The sequence below is a fragment of the Rhipicephalus microplus genome, chromosome 1 (assembly GCF_043290135.1).
Source record: "Rhipicephalus microplus isolate Deutch F79 chromosome 1, USDA_Rmic, whole genome shotgun sequence".
Classification (NCBI taxonomy): domain Eukaryota; kingdom Metazoa; phylum Arthropoda; class Arachnida; order Ixodida; family Ixodidae; genus Rhipicephalus; species Rhipicephalus microplus.
In genome coordinates, this window is record NC_134700.1 from 278714460 (window position 1) to 278734664 (window position 20205).

A 20205-nucleotide genomic window follows, 5' to 3' on the forward strand; every position below is an offset into this window, starting at 1 on the left:
ACAACTCAAGCATTTTTCAACTGGGAAAAAGTTGTCACCAGGAATAGTACATGTGAACATGTACAGCACTCACGGATTAAAATTTAGGATTATATAATGCTTGTAATTTCGTTTTCAGAGTCTATAGATCATGTCATATCGGCGTAATTTTGACTCGAACACCTATATCAGAGCCAATATCCCATTTAGCAACCATTTGTTCAACCACATGCCTCGAGTATCTCGAATCGTTATACCGAAAAAGTACTCTACACAAACCGTTATTAGAACTGCACGTTTATGGTAACTAAACAAGAAAGTTAAAAAGGTTTCTTAGCTGATACAAGAAAATTTAAGTCCTTTTTGATGCTTATTTCACGGCACAAAGACAAAGCCTGACTCACGACCCCGAAAGAAATGTCGTCTGCACACAACGCAAAATGTTCGTCTGCTACAGAGCGCATACTCTCGTTACCATACCCTTTCGTTGGAGTAGCGAAGTAATGTGCACCTAATTGAGAAAGCAAAATGCTTTCAAATGGCCGACATCGGGACAGATTTGTTTTTTAATTACAACAATAAAAACGGTCAACACCAACGCTAGCGCCGAAAAATTATTCGAACAAGAAACAGACGACGCGTTCCTGGGGTCACCTGCTAAGACCACTTCGGCACTCTCACCGCTTCACAGAATTTCCCTGTTGTCGCGCCGCAATCACGCTTGACTGAGAATGTCGCAGAGCTCCTTAAGCGTAAGTGGTACTTTAATATAGCCTCCTTAACCACATTGTTGATCGCTTTCTAGGCATTTTAAAGTGATACAGAGCCAGCACCACCTCTTTTTTTTTCCTTCTTAAGAAATAGGTGCTATATATGATGACACTCGTTGAAGCGCAGACGCTTGATTTGTTTTCAGGGATTGTCTAGTTTTGACTACGACGGAAAGGACATCAACGAGGAACTAGGGCGATTACAACGAAAGACTTTGGAAAATGTGGAACAAGTCGAGATGGTAGTAAGATTGAACAAGGTAAGATTGAAACTAAATGGCCACTTTGTTTGAACAAAGGAGATTATTAAACAATGCGTCGCGCTTTTTTTTTTACAGCTCAGGATGGAAAGAGGTAAGATGTACCTTAGAGGTTAGGATAAGCCGCTTCGCCAACTACTTCAATTCGCTATACGCCTGAATGTTTTCAGAACTTGTAGAGAAGAGGACGACTTACGACAGTTTTCCAATGACACCAAGAGATGCTGATAACGCGATTGCGATGCCGGAACAAACACTGAAGGAATGTAAGTGCCTGAAGAAAACGAAATCATAGCTATTTGCAGTACGGGGAGTTTGCTTGCCCAAGTCGATACAAATGTGATATAATAATAATATAATAATATAATAATAATAATAATAATAATAATAATAATAATAATAATAATAATAATAATAATAATAATAATAATAATAATAATAATAATAATAATAATAATAATAATAATAATAATAATAATAATAATAATACCACATTCTTCTTGGTACAGGCGCTGTTTCCGAGGAGGCGAAGGTTTCAAAACTGGAAGGTGAGCTGTACGAAGCTCTTCTGTCCTGCGAGCTTTTCAGACAGTAAGTAGCGATTCCTCTTCATGCATAAATATGGCAGTACATTCAAACTACGCCTATAAAACTGTTATTCGAGCCAGGAGTCTGTATAGAGGTATACCAGGCAGTCAATAAAGAACCGGGCACACTATTCACTGCACCACGGTCACTTTTTTTTTCTTTAGAAGCTTTAGCAGGCTTTAAAAACGCGTCTTTTATGTATACCACTGCCTTTTCACGGTGCTCCAGGCAAAAACGTAGAACTACATCACGACCATGACATTCACGATTAGTTCCTTCAACTTGCGTTTCTATATATAGTGAATAATCTACGGCCTGGATGTAACTCCACGTTCGCGTATGCGCTCTGGCAACACCGACTAAATTTCAAGGCCGAAAGGCTGCCGCAGTGACGTCAGAGGGTGGAGGCCCAGTTACGCCGCGAACGCGGCGGAAAGCCGGTGTTTCGTTCGCGTTTTAGGAGAACGAACGCTCCCGCTCTCGCAGCTGCTGCGGCTTGATTGGGCCGAATAAAAGATGTGGAAAAAAAAAGTCTTACTGAGCATGCTCAGTTGGGTAACTGGGCCTCCAACCTCTGACGTCACTGCGGCAGCCTTTCGGCCTTGAAATTTAGTCGGTGTTGGCTCTGGCTCTTCCCGAGAAAAAAAAAAGGCAGAATATTCTCGGAGTGAATGATGGAGAGTGGGGCGAAGCATCCGTCCGTCCATGCGTGCGTCTGTGTGGCCGCCCGTGCGTCCATCCGCCCGTCCGTGTGTCTGTTCGTGTGTCCGCACGTCCATCTGTGCGTCCGTCCCTGCTTTCGTCCATGCATCCGCTCCTGCGTCCGTCTATGCGTCCATCCGTCCGTGCAGCCATCCGTGCGTCCGTCCATACATCTGTCAGTGTGTCCGTTCGTCCACCTATTGAGCATTCGTAGTACAACTATCTCACATCTTTTCATGATATATTCCTTATATAGAAGCACCGCCATCCAGCGGACATTCCAAGGACTGAACGAGAGGAGGCACACGCACACTTTCTTACGGCTTGCGCTTCGTGTCTACTTCCCACCTTTAACCACCCCGAGTTCATGGTATATAGGCACCCGGCAATGCAGTTTACGAGATCTGATGGTAGCGCCACAACACGCAGCCTAGCGAGTAGGCGCAGCAAAAACGAGTCTTGCAATGCGTAGCCTATAGCGAGCAGACGCAGCAGAAACGGACGTACATATCATTTTCTTTTTTAGTTGTGAGGAGGGTGTTCACGACTGATTATGTAAGCGCCCAGGAAGCGTTCTTTGAAAACGTCCCAAAAAGGGCACTGACGCTTCAGTGTGTCTCTGTGTTCAGCGAGCGTTTCATTTTCTTAGTATCCCTGGCGGTCGGTACCAACAATGCTGAGGCGGCCCAAAAAGCTTCGTCGCGCCCTCTGGTCCACTTTCGGGTGCCAATACTAATTGATTGATATGTGGGGTTTAACGTCCCAAAACCACCATATGATTATGAGAGACGCCGTAGTGGAGGGCTCCGGAAGTTTCGACCACCTGGGGTTCTTTAACGTGCAACCAAATCTGAGCACACGGGCCTACAACGTTTCCGCCTCCATCGGAGGGTGCCTATACTAGTTCACTGTATTCATAGCACTGCGGCCCAACGCTCGCTAAACCTTTCTAAAACCAAGGAGGTTACGCCCAGCGAGTATAACGTAGCAACCCTTTCTTGTCAGATAGTGCTCAATGTACATGCCAACGGTTGCTAAAGGGGAATGAGAGACAGGAGAATTCGGCTTTTAGTTAACGCGCACGCTGCGAATTTTTCATTGTTCAACAACGCACAAAAGAAATCTTCCACCGGCACCACTTTGGAGGTCAAAATGTAAGACTGGTTACACACTACTATTACTACTTCAAGGGACGAACGGGTGCCGCTATAAAGAGCTTCGCCCCTAAAATCATGGCCGGCCAAGAGGGAACACACAACTCTCACTCTAACACAACCCACGTTGCGTTTTCCTCTAGTCGGGCAGGGGCGTTCAGTCTGACATGCCACGAGTATAGGCGATCTTAGCCAAGGAGCTCTTCGTGGGACGTGTCCATGGCCCTTCTAGCCACCAAAACGTGTTACCAGTAGACCGACGCTTCCACTCGTGCAAGCTCGATAGTGAATGAGCTTTTGTCGATTAAAACTCTTGTTATTTCAGTGATAAACGTTCTTATGCTTGAAAAAAAAAAATACTACGGATGATTGAAAGCGTACACACGTTCTTTAACGTTCTTTAACGTTTATCAACGTTTATTACCTGGGTTCTTTAACGTGCACCCGAATCTTAGCACAAGGGCCTACGACATTTCCGCCTCCATCGGAAATGCAGCCGCCGCAGCGCGGATTCGATCCCGCGACCTGCGGGTCAGCAGCCGAGTACCTTAGCCACTATAGACTACCGTGGCAGGGCTTGGGTGGTCTGATGAAGAGTACGATGGGTCTCATCACCGAGTCTGGAAGTGTTAACAATACACATAGAAATAGCCGTGGTTGCACGCAAAACACCCCTTGGATCACCCCTCACAGTCTATTTTCTCACCGTGGATCCCACGCACGAAGTAAAGCAGCGCACATCACAAAGCGGAAGCGACCGACAATATCAACAAAGAAATGCAAGATTAGTTTTTTTTTTAGGGGCGAAGCTTCTTACGCTGTGGCTCAGTCCCTCCATTGTAGTAGCCACCCGTTACTTCTCGCAATGTTCACTAGATGGCGCTGCACTGTCGCAGCATTTAGCAGCACATTGCAGCATGGTAGTATATAAGTGTTCTGTGATTGCAAAACGTGGAGTGATCACTAGATGGCGTGGAGGCGCGCATTGCCTCAAAGTCCCCGAAAAGAAATCTAAATTAGCGCCATTCGTGTCATTGTACAGGCTCCTCTCCCCTCGCATGCATAGCAGATAGTAAACGACTCTAATTGACTGAATGTAGGAACGGCGAAACCTAGAAGTAGTTACTGCGTAACTACGGAAGCGAAAAAACAAGGACAGCTTCCGTAGTTACACAGTAACTACTCTTAGATTGCGCTGTTCCTAGATTCAGTTAAGTTCTACCAACTTGTCCAAGTTTCCACGCTTCATAACTCTAGTTGAGGGACTGTATGGCTCCTGGCCGCAAAGATGGGCGTGTGCTCATCTGTCTTTTAGAGCTGATTTGGGCACAGCACGTGGTTTTAGGCGATGCACCAAAAGAGTGATTGAGAAAGAAAAAATATGAAAAGTAACGTTAAGTACGACGATGTGACATGTATATAAGCAAGTGGCACGTGGTGGCAAAAAAAACATCACCGCAAGCATGCAATACTCAACGCGATAGCCCACCGTTTGCGTGCAGACGCGCTTAGCGGTGACGCTCTCGATGACAGCGCCCCTGCTGTCCATGTAAACTCGGAGGTGCTAAGAATCTGCAGCAAGACGCACGAGCTTTTGTGAAGGTAACGCAAACGCCATATTGTTTGTCCTGTTTCGAGAGCGGGCGCTCCTCTAACAGACGCCACCGGCGTCCCCTTTCAGCATACCCGAGGCACGGCCGCTCGATTAACAAACGGCGCAGCAGTGCCCGAGCTGCCCAAGCGTCTGGCACATCCAGTGCACCCGTGTGCTTTTGCATTCGTAGTTTCCTGGTGGACACCAAGAGGCGCTGCTGTGGTTGCTGGGAGAGGAAGTAGAGGCGAAGGGGTGAGGTTGGCGGTACTTCAGCTTTTTAAGTGTGAATACACTTTATAAGCGACCCCAAACCATCCACCGCCATCGGCGGCGTCCGCAGTCTTCTCTTTATCTTTAAAAGAAAGAGGACTTGGCGGGCCGCAGCGCGACGCTCTACCGAATAAGCCACGGACGCGACGCTGATATCGGTGTGGTGGTGGTGGTTGTAGTGGTTAGAATGAAGAGGAAAAAGGCACCTAATTTCTGTCTGCCTTCAGGCGACACGGCGCAGTGCCTTATAGGGGTGGGGGGAAGAAGGGATAAAAAGAATAGAAGGAAAATAGACGAAGAAGAAGACAGGCAAGCGACGGAAAAAAGAAGGAGATAGGAAAGTGGGGATCCGGTCCAAGCAGTCCAAGGGCGGGGCGCCACAATGCGAGAACTGCATGGCGTCAGGAGACCGCGGAGGGCGAACCAGTCGGCGGGAGCTACGCTGGCGTCGGAGATCGCGAGGGCACAACCGTCCAGCTTGAAATCCTGCGAGCGAATCCCATCGGTGTCAGTAACGCGCCTTATATCTTTAACGCCGCTGCACGCGTCCCCCTCCCCCTTCGCTCGCTCCTCCGCTCTCCTCGCTCACTGCAGCTGCGCGCACCCCTCTCTCTCGCGCGCCCGCTTTCTCTCTCAGTCTTCCGTCGCGAGCGGGTCCTGCGATGGATGTCCTGGAGGCAACGCTACCATCACCAACGAATGCAGTACAATCGAGCGCCAGCACTGCACCCGTCGTTGGAGGTGACGGTACCGCGGTGGTTTCGCCGACGTTGGAAGACAAGGCGGCGCTGCGAAGGGCTCGTGAGACCGAACGTAAGCGGGCGAAGCGTGCAGCGGATGCCGAACTGCGTGCTCGCGAGGCCGAGTGCAAGCGGGCGAAGCGTGCAGCGGATGCCGAACTGCGCGCTCGCGAGGCCGAGGACAAGCGGGCGAAGCGTGCAGAGGATGCCGAACTTCGCGCTCGCGAGGCAGAGGACATGCGGGCGAAGCGTGCAGCGGATGGTGAACTGCACGTTCGCGAGGCCGAGATGAGGCGTCAGCATCGAGCCACGTATGCGGCCCAACAAGCGGAACGACAACGCAAGCGTCAGGCGGAGAAGGGCGATGAAGGCCGGCGTCAAGACGCCGCTCGCAATCGTCAACGGCGAGTGGACGTTCCCGAAGCCGTTCGAGCCAGTGAACGTGCCGCGCGGGAGAGGGTGCGAGCCCTGGACTTTGCTCGTCCGGACGCGCGTTTCAAACGTGACTTTGTGGATCGCAGCTTCGGTCACAGCTGCCGCGTGTGTGACCGGCTGTGGTTCGATAACAACCCGAGCTGCATTTCCGGCGTGAGGAACGAGACCAACAGGTTGAACGCGTTGCGGGTTCTTTGGAACGAGTTCGGAAGACGGTCGGGCGAACACCGATGCGACGACAAGGATGCGCAAGACCCGCGGCTGGCTCCCTTCGGTGCGTTCCGGGTGTGTGGGTCTTGCCGAGAGTCCCTGTTGGCCGGGCGGGTTCCGCCGTTGAGCAAGAGCCACGGCTACGCGTACCCGCCTCGTCCCGCGGACCTCCCCGATCTGAATCCGATGGAAGAGCGCCTCATCTCGCCTCGACTCCCCTTCATGAGAATCAGGCGGCTCACGCGGGGCAACGGTCAGTACGGCATTAAGGGACAGATCGTAAACGTGCCCATCGACGTTCCGAGCGCGGTGGAGTGTCTTCCGCGGCTGGTTCTCGAGGACGTTGCGATAGACGTGCACGTGAAGCGGAGGCGGTGAGTCCGGCTACGTACAGGCGCGGACTGGTGAAGCGCGGTAACATCTTGGCGTGGTTGAAGCACCTGGAGCATGCGCCGTTGTATGTCGCTAACGGCGTGCGTGGTTAAGTGCGAATGCACGGGGTGATGCTATGAGGGGGAGTAAAGTTAAAATCCGTTGGCATTCGCCAGTGAGTTAACGTAAACTCCCCCGTGTGATCAAATTGCGATTCTCAGGAACCATTACACCATAAAGGCACCATAGTGTGATTAATAAATATAATAGTGCAAATTAATAAATACCCCTCATAGCATCACCCCGTGCATTCGCACTTAACCATGTTCACCCTCGGGGAAATGCTTGGGAGTTTTTTTCAGAGACTTTACGTTGCATGTGGTTCAGTTTGATAAGAGTTTCATAGAATGGCGGACGGACGGACGGACGGACGGGCAGACAGACAGAAACAGACAGACAGACAGACAGACAGACAGACAGACAGACAGACAGACAGACAGACAGACAGACAGACAGACAGACAGACAGACAGACAGGCAGGCAGGCAGGCAGGCAGGCAGGCAGACAGACAGACGCTTCACCCCACTCATCCGTGGATACGCTGTGATTTTTTTCCGTGCAGCTTACAATCAAAAATAACATGGGATCTGCGCCAGCACATGAAGTATTCGATACACATCTTGCGCGCAAGTGCCGATGCGAACATGCCACCGAACGCCGGCGTCGGTGAGGAACCATCACCAATCACAGCGCGCAACGCAACCAGCGTCGCCACCCAGCAGTGGTCGCGTGTGTGCTAGCGTCCGGAGCACAAAACCGGTCCACTGAAAAATCCCAGCCTACTACCGATGACGTTGTGCTAGTTGTGCGGTGTACGCATGCGGTAGCAGTTCCCGGCCATGACGAAGTTTCTTTAGGACTGTCTTTGGCGTACAATCATTGACGCTCTTCTGGCTGTCACAGAGCTTTCTTTGTTCCCGCTCTCCCCGTTAACTACTTCAAATACTAAAGGCATCCATGACCACAAGGGCAGATGTTTAATTGTTAATCAGTCATTCATCATGGACATCAGTCGTCGGGATCAAGATGTAGCACTAAGCGTGGATGCACTTCTTTAAAAGGTGCTTCAGCAGTCATACACCAACAAACATTGTATAAGCTCACTTATATCAATATACAGTAGACTTTAAGCTACTTCCGTAAAGAAATGTTTTATTTTCATGGTATATCGATTCATATTTGGAGGGATCAGCCATGCTTTTTTTATTTTTTTATTAGCATATCCATGAAACTTTCGCTGACGGACAACGCCCATTTTTTCCTCACAACCAGCGGCCCCAAAGTTTGTGCGAAACAGTCGAGCTCTTCAAAAGAACGCGGTCGCGTTCAAAATACATGAACCTGCCTCACCAGCAGACAAATACTTCGCGCCTGCTGACCAGACAACTGCACAGGAAAGAGTTCGCCATCATCTCTCAAATGCAATCCACGTAAACAAACTTGCTGGCAGTGTTAACGGTTGCAAAGGATCGTTTATTTCACCCTAATTAGAACGCTTGCCTGTTGAACGATGATGGCGTTGCAAATACAGGTTATTGCTTCCTCCGTCACGATATCCTTTCAGGCGAACTCAATCTCTGCTGGCGGAAGTGACTCAACTGGCCACAGTCGTGGAGCAACTGGCTGAGACTGACTCGGATGACGAGGACACGGTGTCCACCCGCACAAGCAGCGGTACGTAAATTCATTAGTCATATAACCAGAATCCATTTTAATTGGAACCTCAGTAGTACGTCTTGGCAGACCTATAGTTGGTTCATTGCTGTTAAACATTCTTAAACTGCGTGAAATGCCCAAGACACGAAGCAAACACGAGCTCAGCTCGTGTTCTATGTGTGTGTTTTTTATAAGTTGAGGCGCGGTGTAAGGTGTGAGGTATATATATCTTATACTGATGGGGCGGGGTTCAAAACCTCGAAGTTTTTCAATTTTTTATGTGTTGCATATGTGCATCTTTTTTTTTTTGCATATACACGCACGCATACAAACGCGAAATCGCACATGTATTAAGATGAACCCCCCTTTCTTCATCAAAAGTTTCTCGCAAAAGCCTAGGCAGCAAGATTACCCGTAACGTGAGACGCCGGCTCGCAATCCTAAGTGCCATTTCACACATGTATACATATACCAGAACTCAGTGCCGTTAGTGCGTAAATATCATCCGACATTCCAGGAAGAGGGGGGGTCAACTGCCCCCCCCCCTCCATTCCGCCTCCTTCCGGAAGCTCATGATGGTTATCCTTCCCTTCTTCCGTATGCGTTTCAGCACATTATCCACCAAGAACAATTATATTGTTACGGGAAATATGCACACTCGAAAGAGTAAAGTCAGATATACTTCCACATGGTTAAGCGAGCAGCACCAACGATACTGATCATCCCGATGTCAGTGGTACGTAGAAGTATATATATTTCATAAGTAACAGTTTAGTTATGACGGTTTGTGATGCATTAGTTTATGATGTATAAGCGACGGGGTTAGTGAGGTACCATCCTTTCTCGTCTTTTTTGCGACTTGTTTGAATCGGTATTTTTGCACACTGGTTTCTTTCTGACTGAGTCCACTTTTGATGCAGACTCCCGGGAATAACTCAAGAAAGTTACTGCTCCGCCAAGTTCTGCGGAAGATAAAGGAGAATGCGAGGAGGTAACTTGCGCACGTATACTCTTCTATTTACAATCAGTAGTTCGTGGTTCATGCTAGTGTAGTGCTGGTTGAGCATGGTCTTGAAATGCTGTTTTAAGACCATGCTCAACTAAGACTTTTTGAGCATGGTCCTAAAACGCTGCTGATCAGTAGTAATATCCGGGGATTTACGTCTCAAAACCACGATATTCATGATTATGAGGGATGCCATATTGAAGGAATTAAGGCTTTTTAACTATATCAGGCGTTTTCCGGGGGTGGGGAGGCCGCGTTGTTTAATCCCCCCCCCCCCCCTTTTTTGCACCATAAGAAAAATTTAAAAAAACATAGCGAAAACAGTGGGGGGGGGGGGGGAGGTCGTTAACATCGGAGTTGGTGCCTTACAATGACTTGGAGTGGCCGAACACACGAGGGTTTCCCTACTACAGTAGAAGGTTTCAAAAAGCGGTATATCACCTCGTATGTCGAGAAATTTTGCGTCATGAAAACAACTAGCAAAACCTATTTCTCTCCAAAGATTTCGCGCATGTCTTCCTGGTACACGCGAAGGGACGAGATGGCGCAGCTGGCAGCTGGGAAAGCGCGGGTCGGAGTTTCGCTTGAGACCAACTGTAAACCTAATGCCAAAGTATAGCCAAAGTGCGCAGGACGACACGAACGTGTTACTAGATTTTATTTTTTGGACAGGAACGCCAAAACGCTTCTAGCCTTTTTTACGTCTTTGTTGTCTTTAATAACCCCAATAACCACTGCTTTAGCCACGTGCCTTCGTCCAGTAGTCACTATTGATTATTGTGTCACCACGACCGCGGTTTCCCGCGCGGCGGTTGCGGAAAACGGTAGTTCCGTTTTCAATTTCTACGTTCAAACAAGTAGTTTTTAGACGCGAAGCAGCCCTTTGACTCACGAGTGTAACGCCGTACGCACGTGCGTCCGTACGAACGCCCCGCAACGCGTTCCTCTCACCGCAGATGTTGAAGCGGCGCAAGTAGGTCACGCCCATGGTCACGAGGCAGCTGCGTGTTCACATCACGCTCTCCTCGCAGGTGCGCGCTAATATCCCTGTCTCCTTCAGCCGTAGCAGCCTCGCCACTACCGACTCCTCCTCCCGCTCGCAACTCACTTCTTTCTCGCTACACCCTCCCCACCACCCGCAACGCTCGACCACACTTTCACGAAACCCAACTCGCCACCCGTGTCTCTGCGTCTCAAACGAACGTTTACTGGAGTAAACGCTACACTGAGTTTCGCTTCAAATCGTTCTTCCAGCACCAGCGTCGACGTCCGTTTCAACCGGGTCAACGCCATGCGCACCGCTGTTGCGTCGCATCCTATCAGGGTTCCTTTCAAAGAGATGGTCCATATTTTTTTGTTGTTCCGGCCATTCTTTTCTGTTGTTTCGTTCTTGCGTTTTGGCCGCACTGAGAAAGAAATCTCTTAGATTTCCTAAGCCAATGTACTTCATTTTTTTTCTCATTGAAAACTACGTTTTAGACTGCCCAGCAAAAGGCGTAAAAACCTATGCCATCACGAGTCGAGGGAACTTCACCTCAGTGTCGTCACCTGCATTTTCTCGCTTACGAGACGTTTCCTCATGCGAAGAGAGGTGCTCTCGGTAATGAAAGGGCAATTTACTATATACGAGACAGACAGACAGACAAAGAACTTTATTCAGGTCCTGAGGAACTGCGTAGTAACGGCCCCGTTTAGGGGGAATCCATAGCAGTCGCGGGCCGCTCCCACGTAGGGACCGGAAGACCGTGGCCCTCCGCCCTCTCGCAGGCCCTCTGGACAGCCCGAAGTTGAACCAGGAGGTCGCCGCTGTGAAGGGCTTCCTCCCAGTCCTCTTCTTTGTTGAACTCTGCGTCACGTAACGCAGGACATTGCCAGAGCATATGAGGTAATGAGCAATACGCCTCACCGCAGTCTGGACAATGCGGCTCGATGTTGGGCGAAAAATGGCTGAACTTGCCACGCGAAGGGAAAGACCTCGTTTGGAGCATCCTGTAGGCCGATGATTGCGGTCGCGTAAGTTTAGGATGAGGAAGTGGAAAAGTCCTCCGAGATAGATGATAATGAGTCATGATCTCGTGGAAAGTGAGTAGCGAGTCCCTGTATCTTCCGGCGTCCCCGCCTGCGAATCCGCCGGGACCGCCGCGGTAAGCGATACCTCGCGCACGGTCATGGGCAAACTCATTGGCGTTGGGGACATCAGGATGTACGTTGGCCCCCATGTGGGCCGGGAACCATGTTATGATGTGAAACCCGGCAGCCCCCTCACAGCCGAGGATGGCCGCTGCCTCACGCGAGATCGAGCCCGAGGCGAAAGCCCTAGCTGCGGAACGCGAATCTGTAAAGACATTAGGACGCGATGGGTCCTTCATTGCTATGGCGATGGCGATTTGCTCAGCCACCATTGTCGAAACCTTTCTAACCGAGGCAGAGCATAGGAGTGTGCCACTATGATCGACCGAGACCACGGCGAAGCGATCCGAACGCCCGTACTGGGCTGCATCGACAAAGGTCGCGAGATGCGGTCTGTTTGCAACTGATTTTAATAAGGAACGGGCCCGAGCTATGCGGCGCCCTACATTGTATTGTGGGTGGACATTTCTTGGAAGTGGAGCTACCGAAAACGTGCCTCTGATCGAGGGTGGTAGTGTTACATTACGCTGGTTAGTCGCCGTAGGACCGCAGCCTATGGGTTCCAGGATGCGCCTACCAGCCCTCGGGGACGATAGTCGCACGACCTGAGCCATCTGCTGGGCCTCTATCACCTCCGAGAGGGAGTTATGCATGCCCAATTGTAGGACCTTCTCGGTGCTAGTGTGGATAAGCAAGCCTAGAACTCGCTTTATGCTTTTGCGCAGTAGTGTATCAATTCTTGACTCTTCTCTTTTGGACCAGCGCAATGCCGAAGCGACATAATTAATGTGGCTCATGAGAAATGCACGATAGAGCCGAAGGAGATTGCTCTCGCTCAGCCCACCCCTGCGGTTCGAGACCCTGAGTATGAGCCTAAGCATGTTCTCCGTCTTGGAGGTGATGCGGGCTATAGTTCGTGAGTTGCCCCCCTTGGACTCTAGCAGGAGTCCGATAACCCTGATGGAGTCCACCCTGGGTATTCTCTGCCCATCCCGTGTGTATAAAGCTATGGGAATCTGTTCTAAAGGAGTGAGGTTCCTCAGTCCTTTTTGGGTGGGTCTGTATAGTAGTAACTCAGACTTTGCCGACGACAGGCTCAGGCCCGAACCGACTAGAAAGTTCTCCGTGATGTCTAATGCCTCTTGGAGCGCCTGCTCTACCCCGGCGTCGGACCCTCCCATGCACCACACGGTGATATCGTCCGCGTAGAGAGCATGGTTAACCCCGCGCACTGTAGCGAGTCGCTCTGAGAGGCCCTTCATGGCAATATTGAAGAGTAGAGGAGAGATAACTGCCCCCTGTGGGGTGCCTCTCGCTCCCAAGGTAAATTCCGTGGATTGGATTTGACCGATCCTAATGGTAGCCCTGCGATCCCTGAGAAAAGACCTAACGTATGCGTGGAACCGTTGCCCTAGACCCATAACCGAAATTGCCTCAAGCACAAACTTGTGCGAGATATTATCAAAAGCTTTAGCTAGGTCTAGAGCTAGTATGCCTCTAGTATCCCTGGTGTTGTTGTCAATGATTTGTCTTTTGATAAGGAGCATCACGTCCTGTGTGGATAGTGCAGATCTGAATCCTACCATATTGTGTGGAAATAGCTCTCTGCTTTCTATGTACTCGGATACCCGATGGTGAATCGCATGTTCGGCCACCTTGCCTACGCAGGACGTAAGCGAGATGGGTCGCATGTTCTCCAAAGCCAGAGGTTTGCCTGGCTTTGGTATAAGCGCTACCGAAGCTGTCTTCCAGGATTCGGGGACGTGCCCCGTCTCCCAGATCTTGTTGACTTCCTCGGTAAGCTTCTCGATGGATTTGCCATCCAAGTTACGTAAGAGCTTATTTGAGATTCCATCCGGGCCCGGTGCAGAGCGTCCGTTGAGCTCGTGGAGGACCTTACAGATTTCTGGTTCAGTGAAAGGTGCGTCCAGCTCCGCCACCATTCCACCCCTGTAATGCGGATAGTCCGCATCGCCGGAAGGGCCCAGCGGAAGATAGCTGTCCGCTAACCTCTTCAGGAGGGCCTTTTCGGACACTCCCTTCGCATTTTGGTTGTGAACGATTCTGTCAATAGCCAATCGCTGATTTCCCTTCGACTGTGACTCATCAAGTAATTGTTTGAGGAGGTTACATTTGGCCCCCACTCTCATCTGTCCGTCAACCGAAGAACATACTTCATTCCACTGCTGTTTGGAGAGTTCAATAGCGTAGGCTTCGATCTCGCGATTGAGTTGCGCAATTTTCTTTCGAAGTCGGCAATTGAGCCTTTGCGTCCTCCACCGGGACAGGATGGAATTCTTAGCCTCTAAGAGATGCGCGAGGTGTGCATCCATCCGATCAACCTTCAGGTTCGTTTTGACAATCTTGGTCGCAGCATTAGCATCCGCCTTGAGCCTTGCAAAGAGGCTGTCTAAGCTGTCGTATTCATCCCGGTCCTCCTTCCGCAATTTACGAAAGGCATCCCAGTCCGTTACTTTAAATTCCCTGGGGGGAGCTGCATTGACTGCTAGGGTAATAGCCACTATGAAGTGGTCACTACCTAGATTCTCTTGAAAATTTTGCCACCCTGCTCCGGCGACGTTCTTGACGAACGCCAAGTCTGGAGTTGTGTCTCGGACCACCGATGTGCCAATTCTTGTCGGGTATTGCGGGTCCGTAATCAATTCAAGAGAACAGCTAGATACGGCCTTTAGGAGGTTGTTGCCTTTGGGGGACTGCCTGGCGTATCCCCAAGCGTCGTGCGGAGCATTAAAGTCTCCCGCTACCACGATGGGGGCCCCCCTGGCCAGAGCCACCGCTTTTGCCATGATCGAAGCGAACCCCTGCCGCTTGTCCGACGGTGAGCTGTACACATTCAGGAGGAATACGCTGTTCTTGAGCCAGCTGTTGGGGATTATTTCGAGGATAATGACCTCAGCCTTGCTGTTGCCAAGCTGTAGTTTGTGTTCTTGAAAGGAGCACTTTTTTGCGACCAAGGTTGCCAAACCGCGCTTCCCTTGCTCGCGCACCGAGACGACTCGATAGCCCGGGAAAGTTAGCGCATCACCGAGAGTTTCCTGTAACATAATTACGTGCGGTTTGACCGCCTGAGAAGCAATAAAGTGCAGCAGTGGAGCCCTGCGCCTTTTGAAACTGGCACAGTTCCACTGCCACACGACCAGTTCATTAGTGTTGCCCGCCATAATTACTGTTCTGAGACAGCCAATCTCCGGTCGGGTTGACTGTTACCGCACCTGCAGGCGACTGTGCCCTGTTCGGGCCTATCGGAGGCGAGCTACCCGTAGCTAGCGCTGCCTGTGTACTTTCAAGAGACGACACCCTTTTCAGTAGGGTAGTCATGCTATCAGCCAGTTGTTTAATCGATTGCTGCATGCTTTCGAGAGCCTTGCTGTTGGATTCTGTCTCCATAGCATCCCACTCCCCTTGGGGGGGGGGCGCGCCTGCACGTCCTCTGATGGGGGAATCTGTTGTCTCTCACCCTGCGAGGAGTAATGTTTGCGGAACGACTCAAGGTCAGCCCTCAGCTGTTGAATCTCTGCCTTAAGGCAAGCATTCTCTTGGATCAACTTAGCTACCCTGGGGTCTTCCCTATGCTCTGGCAATGGTACCCGCGTTACCTCTGGTGGCGGCGCCGCTGGCTTCGGCTTGGCTCGATCCGCCCAGGTAGGTATTTCCTGGATTCGTACCCGGGAGCAAGAGCGCCCTTTGGTGCGAGCGCGGCCCCTGGAGCGGTAGCGCCGGCGGCCAGCCGGCGTGACGGAACGCCCCTGCCTGGGAGCGCTTGCCACGCTGGAATCCATTGACCGGTCCTCTTCGACCAGCTGTTGCTGAGACTTTTTGACGCGCTTTCGGCGCCGTCGTCTTCTCCGTCGCACGACGTAAGGAACTTGAAAGCGTTCTTTGCACGTTCTGTCCGCCGTCGGATGTGGGCCTCCGCAAAGGGCACATTTCGGCGAGCACTGGTGATCGTCGGGTGGAGACACGAGCCCACAGCGCCTGCACACCCTCTTGTTGGGGTTGGGGCAAACATCGGCCCTGTGACCAAGTCCTCCACACGCGTAGCACACGTCGGTTTGGCGCTTGTAGAGCGTGCAGCGCAGCATGCTGACGCCGCATATGACATAGTTTGGTACCTTCATGCCGTCGAAAAGCACTACCACAGTAGTGGTGTTCTTGATCCTTTTGGCTTCTAGGGCCTTCGGATTTCGCTGGTTGACGATCATCGTTTGGAGCTGGGCCTCGCTGATGTCAGTGTCCACTCCTCGTATGACTCCTTTACAGGTGTTATCGGGGGCCGCAACATATGCCGCCACATGGTACATTCCTTCGCTTATCCGAATCTGTTGGATCGCGGCGTAGGCGTTTGCGTTCTTCTGCTCCGGTGTGGAGACTACCAGAATGTTCTGGGCGATGTTTGGGTAAACGATGTCCCCTTCCGTCTCTGCCGGGGCAAGAGCAGCCGCCATGGCAATAGCCTGTGCGAGCCTAATTTGGCTTACTTTTCTGACGTTAAGTCCGTCCCTCGGCCTGACGATAATTCGTATGTGGTCCCTCGGCAGCCGGGGGAGCCTCGACGCAGCTGCGAGGCGCTTCATTGCACCTTGCGGGGCTGCCGTGCGGCGGCCTCCCTTCGAGCCCACATGTGATGCGTTGCCCGCGGAAACTGGCGTTTCTACACGAGCTTTCTTGTTCCTGCCCAGCGCTGTCGTCCAACCCGGGCGATTGGCTTCTTCGTGAGAGATTTCCTCTCCTTCCACCATCGCTACTTCGGGCATGTTGCCCCTTTTCTCCCGCCTCTCGCCGTCGACGCTAGGCTAAGCCCGGCAGGGTTAGCCGAGCCGCGGCGCGTTCCACAAGAAAAGTTCCAATAATTCAGCAAAAGGACCACTCACTGAAAAAAGTCTGGTGTCGACGTGATCCTCAGAAGAAACTGCGTCGAATGAAACGCAGCTCGAGCACAGGCACCACAAAAATCCTAACGAAAACATCAACAGAAACGGGAGCCGGTCTTCTCGCGTCCGCACTGGTCGGCGCCCCCTGCCTTGTTATAACTAAATACGAGATACACCCTTTTTCTATTCAGTGATCCTTCAAGAGCTTCCACGCCCGGTTTGGGGTCACCCTCACGCGAATCCAGACCGTTTATAGAACATCGCAACCATGTCATGCGACTCGTTTTTAATCCAAAATCGAGCGCAGTGCCGTTAACAAAAAGGCACCAGTAGCAGAAAAGAGGGCCAGATGGTCACGTCAACACAACGTGCTCATTTTCCTCTGGCACAGGAGAGAACTCAACGAAATGGCAGAATAAAGCACATGTCGCTAAAGATCCCCTTCCCTGGGGGCATGGTAACGGGACTTTTGGATTTCTTCTGGGATATCCAATAATGAACAGATCTGAAAACTTTTAGTAAAGCGCCTCTGAGACGCCACTTTGGATCTTCTAGCGGTTAACCAATACTGGCAACGATGCCTGGTATTGGGCCCATGAAAATTGAATGAATGGCTTTATCTCGGGAGCTCCTTCAATGTATAATAGAGAAATTTTCTGCAGTAATGTTTTCTTGTTGATTAAGAGGCAAGACTAGCAGAACCAAATGTGCAATTCACGTTTTCACTTTAGTCTTTCAGTATCGCCAATTAGAATATTTCCCACAGAATATTCACGAAAAGTGACTGCTCAATATTTAACTAGATACAGTAAAGTTCATTTCAAAATAGAGTAACATCAACAGACAGCGCAAAGGTGGTAAATAAAAATGTGTCACTATGATCACAATGGCATTTTACAACTAATAATATTAAATTGATTGGCACACCTAGTAGCGAGATCGGTCAAATTTGACCCTATTAAGTCCAACATGCATACAAAACTATCAAGTGTTTGCTTGCATTTTGTGCTCATCAAATGCACCTGTCACGCCAGTATGAAGCACACCTACGTTCACCAGTGCAATGTCATAGCGACCCTGCTACAGCAGAAGCACTCTCTTCATTACTAGACATATGTTATAATAGCTGATTACTTCCTTTACCACCACCACTACACTATTGAAACAAAGGAACATGACCAAATGAATGTACCGTATTGTGTTACTTTGTATCGCCATCATTGTATGCCAGTTTAAGTTGATACAAAGACCACAAGCACGAATTGAGATGGGTTTGTAAGCTGCCCAAAGGAAATGTTTCAGTAAAACACCCAAAGTTCTATTAGTTCTACTTCCGTGTGATTATGCCTCAAGTATGTCAGCATTTCCTAACAGTTCAAAACTTCTCTCACTATTCATCGCAAGTGAAATAAAAAAAATCACATTTATGAGCCTTAATCAAAACTATACTTCAACAGTAAGCAAAAGTTTACTGTGAAGTGGCTGAAATGTTTCCAAATAAGTGAAAACTGACTTTCGCTATGAGCTAAGCTGCCAAGACCATTCTTGTGCTATGCAGACCTAGTGACTGCACAAAACCGTCCTACCGAACATGTAGGCAATGGCAGTAAAAAAGCAGCACTGACCCTCACAGTCGTCATTATGCCATTTCATAGAATCACGCATGCAGTGAAAACCCCTACAGAATGTTCCAGACTTTTCAGGCACATGATATCTAGGCATGAAGTGCAAAAATATGATCCTGGTGAAAGGGAGACAAATATGCGTGCCATAAAAATGTGGGTAGGTATGCTACCTTTATATTCCTGCACCGAACGATGACGTCGTAGCTTTTTAAGGCGTCTATAAGGTCCTACGTAGCTTTAATTCGTTAAAAATGAAGTGCATTGTAATCTTTGCGTGTCATAGACCTAGCGTTATGTTTCAGAAAATCTCAACCTAGTCAATATCACAAAACATAAAAATAAATTTTGAAATTGAGTCCTGAGCTGTGAATCTCAGGACCACACAATAAACTCTGGGCGATCCAACAGGCCATGGAAGCTGCGGAAAGACATGGTCTCTCGGCCGACTCTTAGGCAAGTACCCAGCCCGGTAACCTGCAGGGGGTTGATAAAAGTTGTTCACTCACTCACTTCGAAATTTTTTTCTCACACACGGAGATTTTGGCATGAAATTTAAAAATGAAGCTTACCCCGTGATTTTCTCTGCTAATATTGAACTTATGATAGTGAAACATTTGACACTATGTTCTTAAAATGCAGTTTGTCAATCTAAACCTAGACACTGTTTCTGTTGTGTCCCTTTAAATATATCTTGGTCAAAGTACTCCGTTAATGTTAACAAGTGTTTTTTGTCTTACAGGTTAAGTCAACCTCTTCACATCAAGATACATTATTTAAAACTGAGTTTAAAGTGAAGATAGACTTTGGTATCAAGAAATACCAATTGAATTATTTGCAGCAGACGGGCTGTTTGCAGTTTACACAACCAAAATAATAAAGTTCATTGTCAGGACACACACATGCCTACTTATTTTGAAAAAGGAAACACAGGACAACATCTTGTCAAAACTCTCTGGCACAGCATTTATTTTACAAACCCAAGCAGTCTATCACTCACTCTTAAACAGCACAGAAAGAGGCGCGCACTGCCAGCAGGTCAGGACCATCGAAAGTTTCTGCTGTCCTGTTGGCAAACTGTTATGTACAAGACAGGACCAGCAACACATCGGAAGGAAAATGCTATCCACAAAACACGAACATGTGAAAACTGGATGCCAATACTTTCAAGTTAAACTGCAAAGTTTAAAAAGTGGCTCAATTAGCTTGAAACAAGTGCTCTACACTTGTTTCACCTTAAGAAAATATGCTAGTATGCTCTGGCTGGGGAAAATTGAAAAAAAAAGAGAAGCTTGAAAAAGGACAAAGAATTTTCGTCACTACTTGAGCTAGCATTTAGAATTTGCGTCGTCAAGCCGCTCATCACATCTGGGCACATTCCATCATTGTTCACGCGTGTTAAGCACAACTGAAAGCCATGCATAGCTGCAGACGCGCAGGTCTAGTCACAAAGCATCTCCACATGCACTTTGCAGCACTGCGATGCAGAAAGCTCGAAAGGCGCAAACTGAATTGGCTTCTGCTGTATAGTTCTGCTTCTGCTGTATAAACTTCTGCTGTATAGTTCAACTGTTCTTGAGCAGGTTCACTCGTTCTCAGTATTTTCTTTTTTGTCATAATGACCAATCATTCTTACTTTTTATTATAATGAGGTGAAATTCACTGCCCCCAGCAGAGGCGTAGGCAGAATATTTTTTTAGAAGGGGGTGGGTGGAGGGGCACATCTACTTGAAATTGTTGAAATTGTCATTTTATTCGCTCTGTA

General features: G+C 49.3%; 1 protein-coding gene across 2 annotated transcripts in view; it reads left to right on the top strand.

The window, feature by feature from the left end:
• Positions 1-19339, top strand: part of LOC142817876 (uncharacterized) — a 30474-nt gene extending 11135 nt beyond the window's left edge. The window contains exons 1-8 of one of the 2 annotated variants that reach the window (XM_075895807.1): positions 630-731; positions 896-1009; positions 1088-1103; positions 1180-1275; positions 1519-1600; positions 8699-8808; positions 9711-9781; positions 19183-19339. In XM_075895807.1, the coding sequence (XP_075751922.1) occupies positions 711-731; positions 896-1009; positions 1088-1103; positions 1180-1275; positions 1519-1600; positions 8699-8808; positions 9711-9724 (453 nt within the window). In that variant the 5' untranslated portion in view covers positions 630-710 and the 3' untranslated portion in view covers positions 9725-9781; positions 19183-19339. Of the gene's footprint in view, positions 1-629; positions 732-895; positions 1010-1087; positions 1104-1179; positions 1276-1518; positions 1601-8698; positions 8809-9710; positions 9782-19182 lie in introns of those variants that run through there. The other variant, XM_075895804.1, reaches the window with a different exon arrangement.
• The last annotated feature ends 866 nt before the right edge of the window (positions 19340-20205 follow it).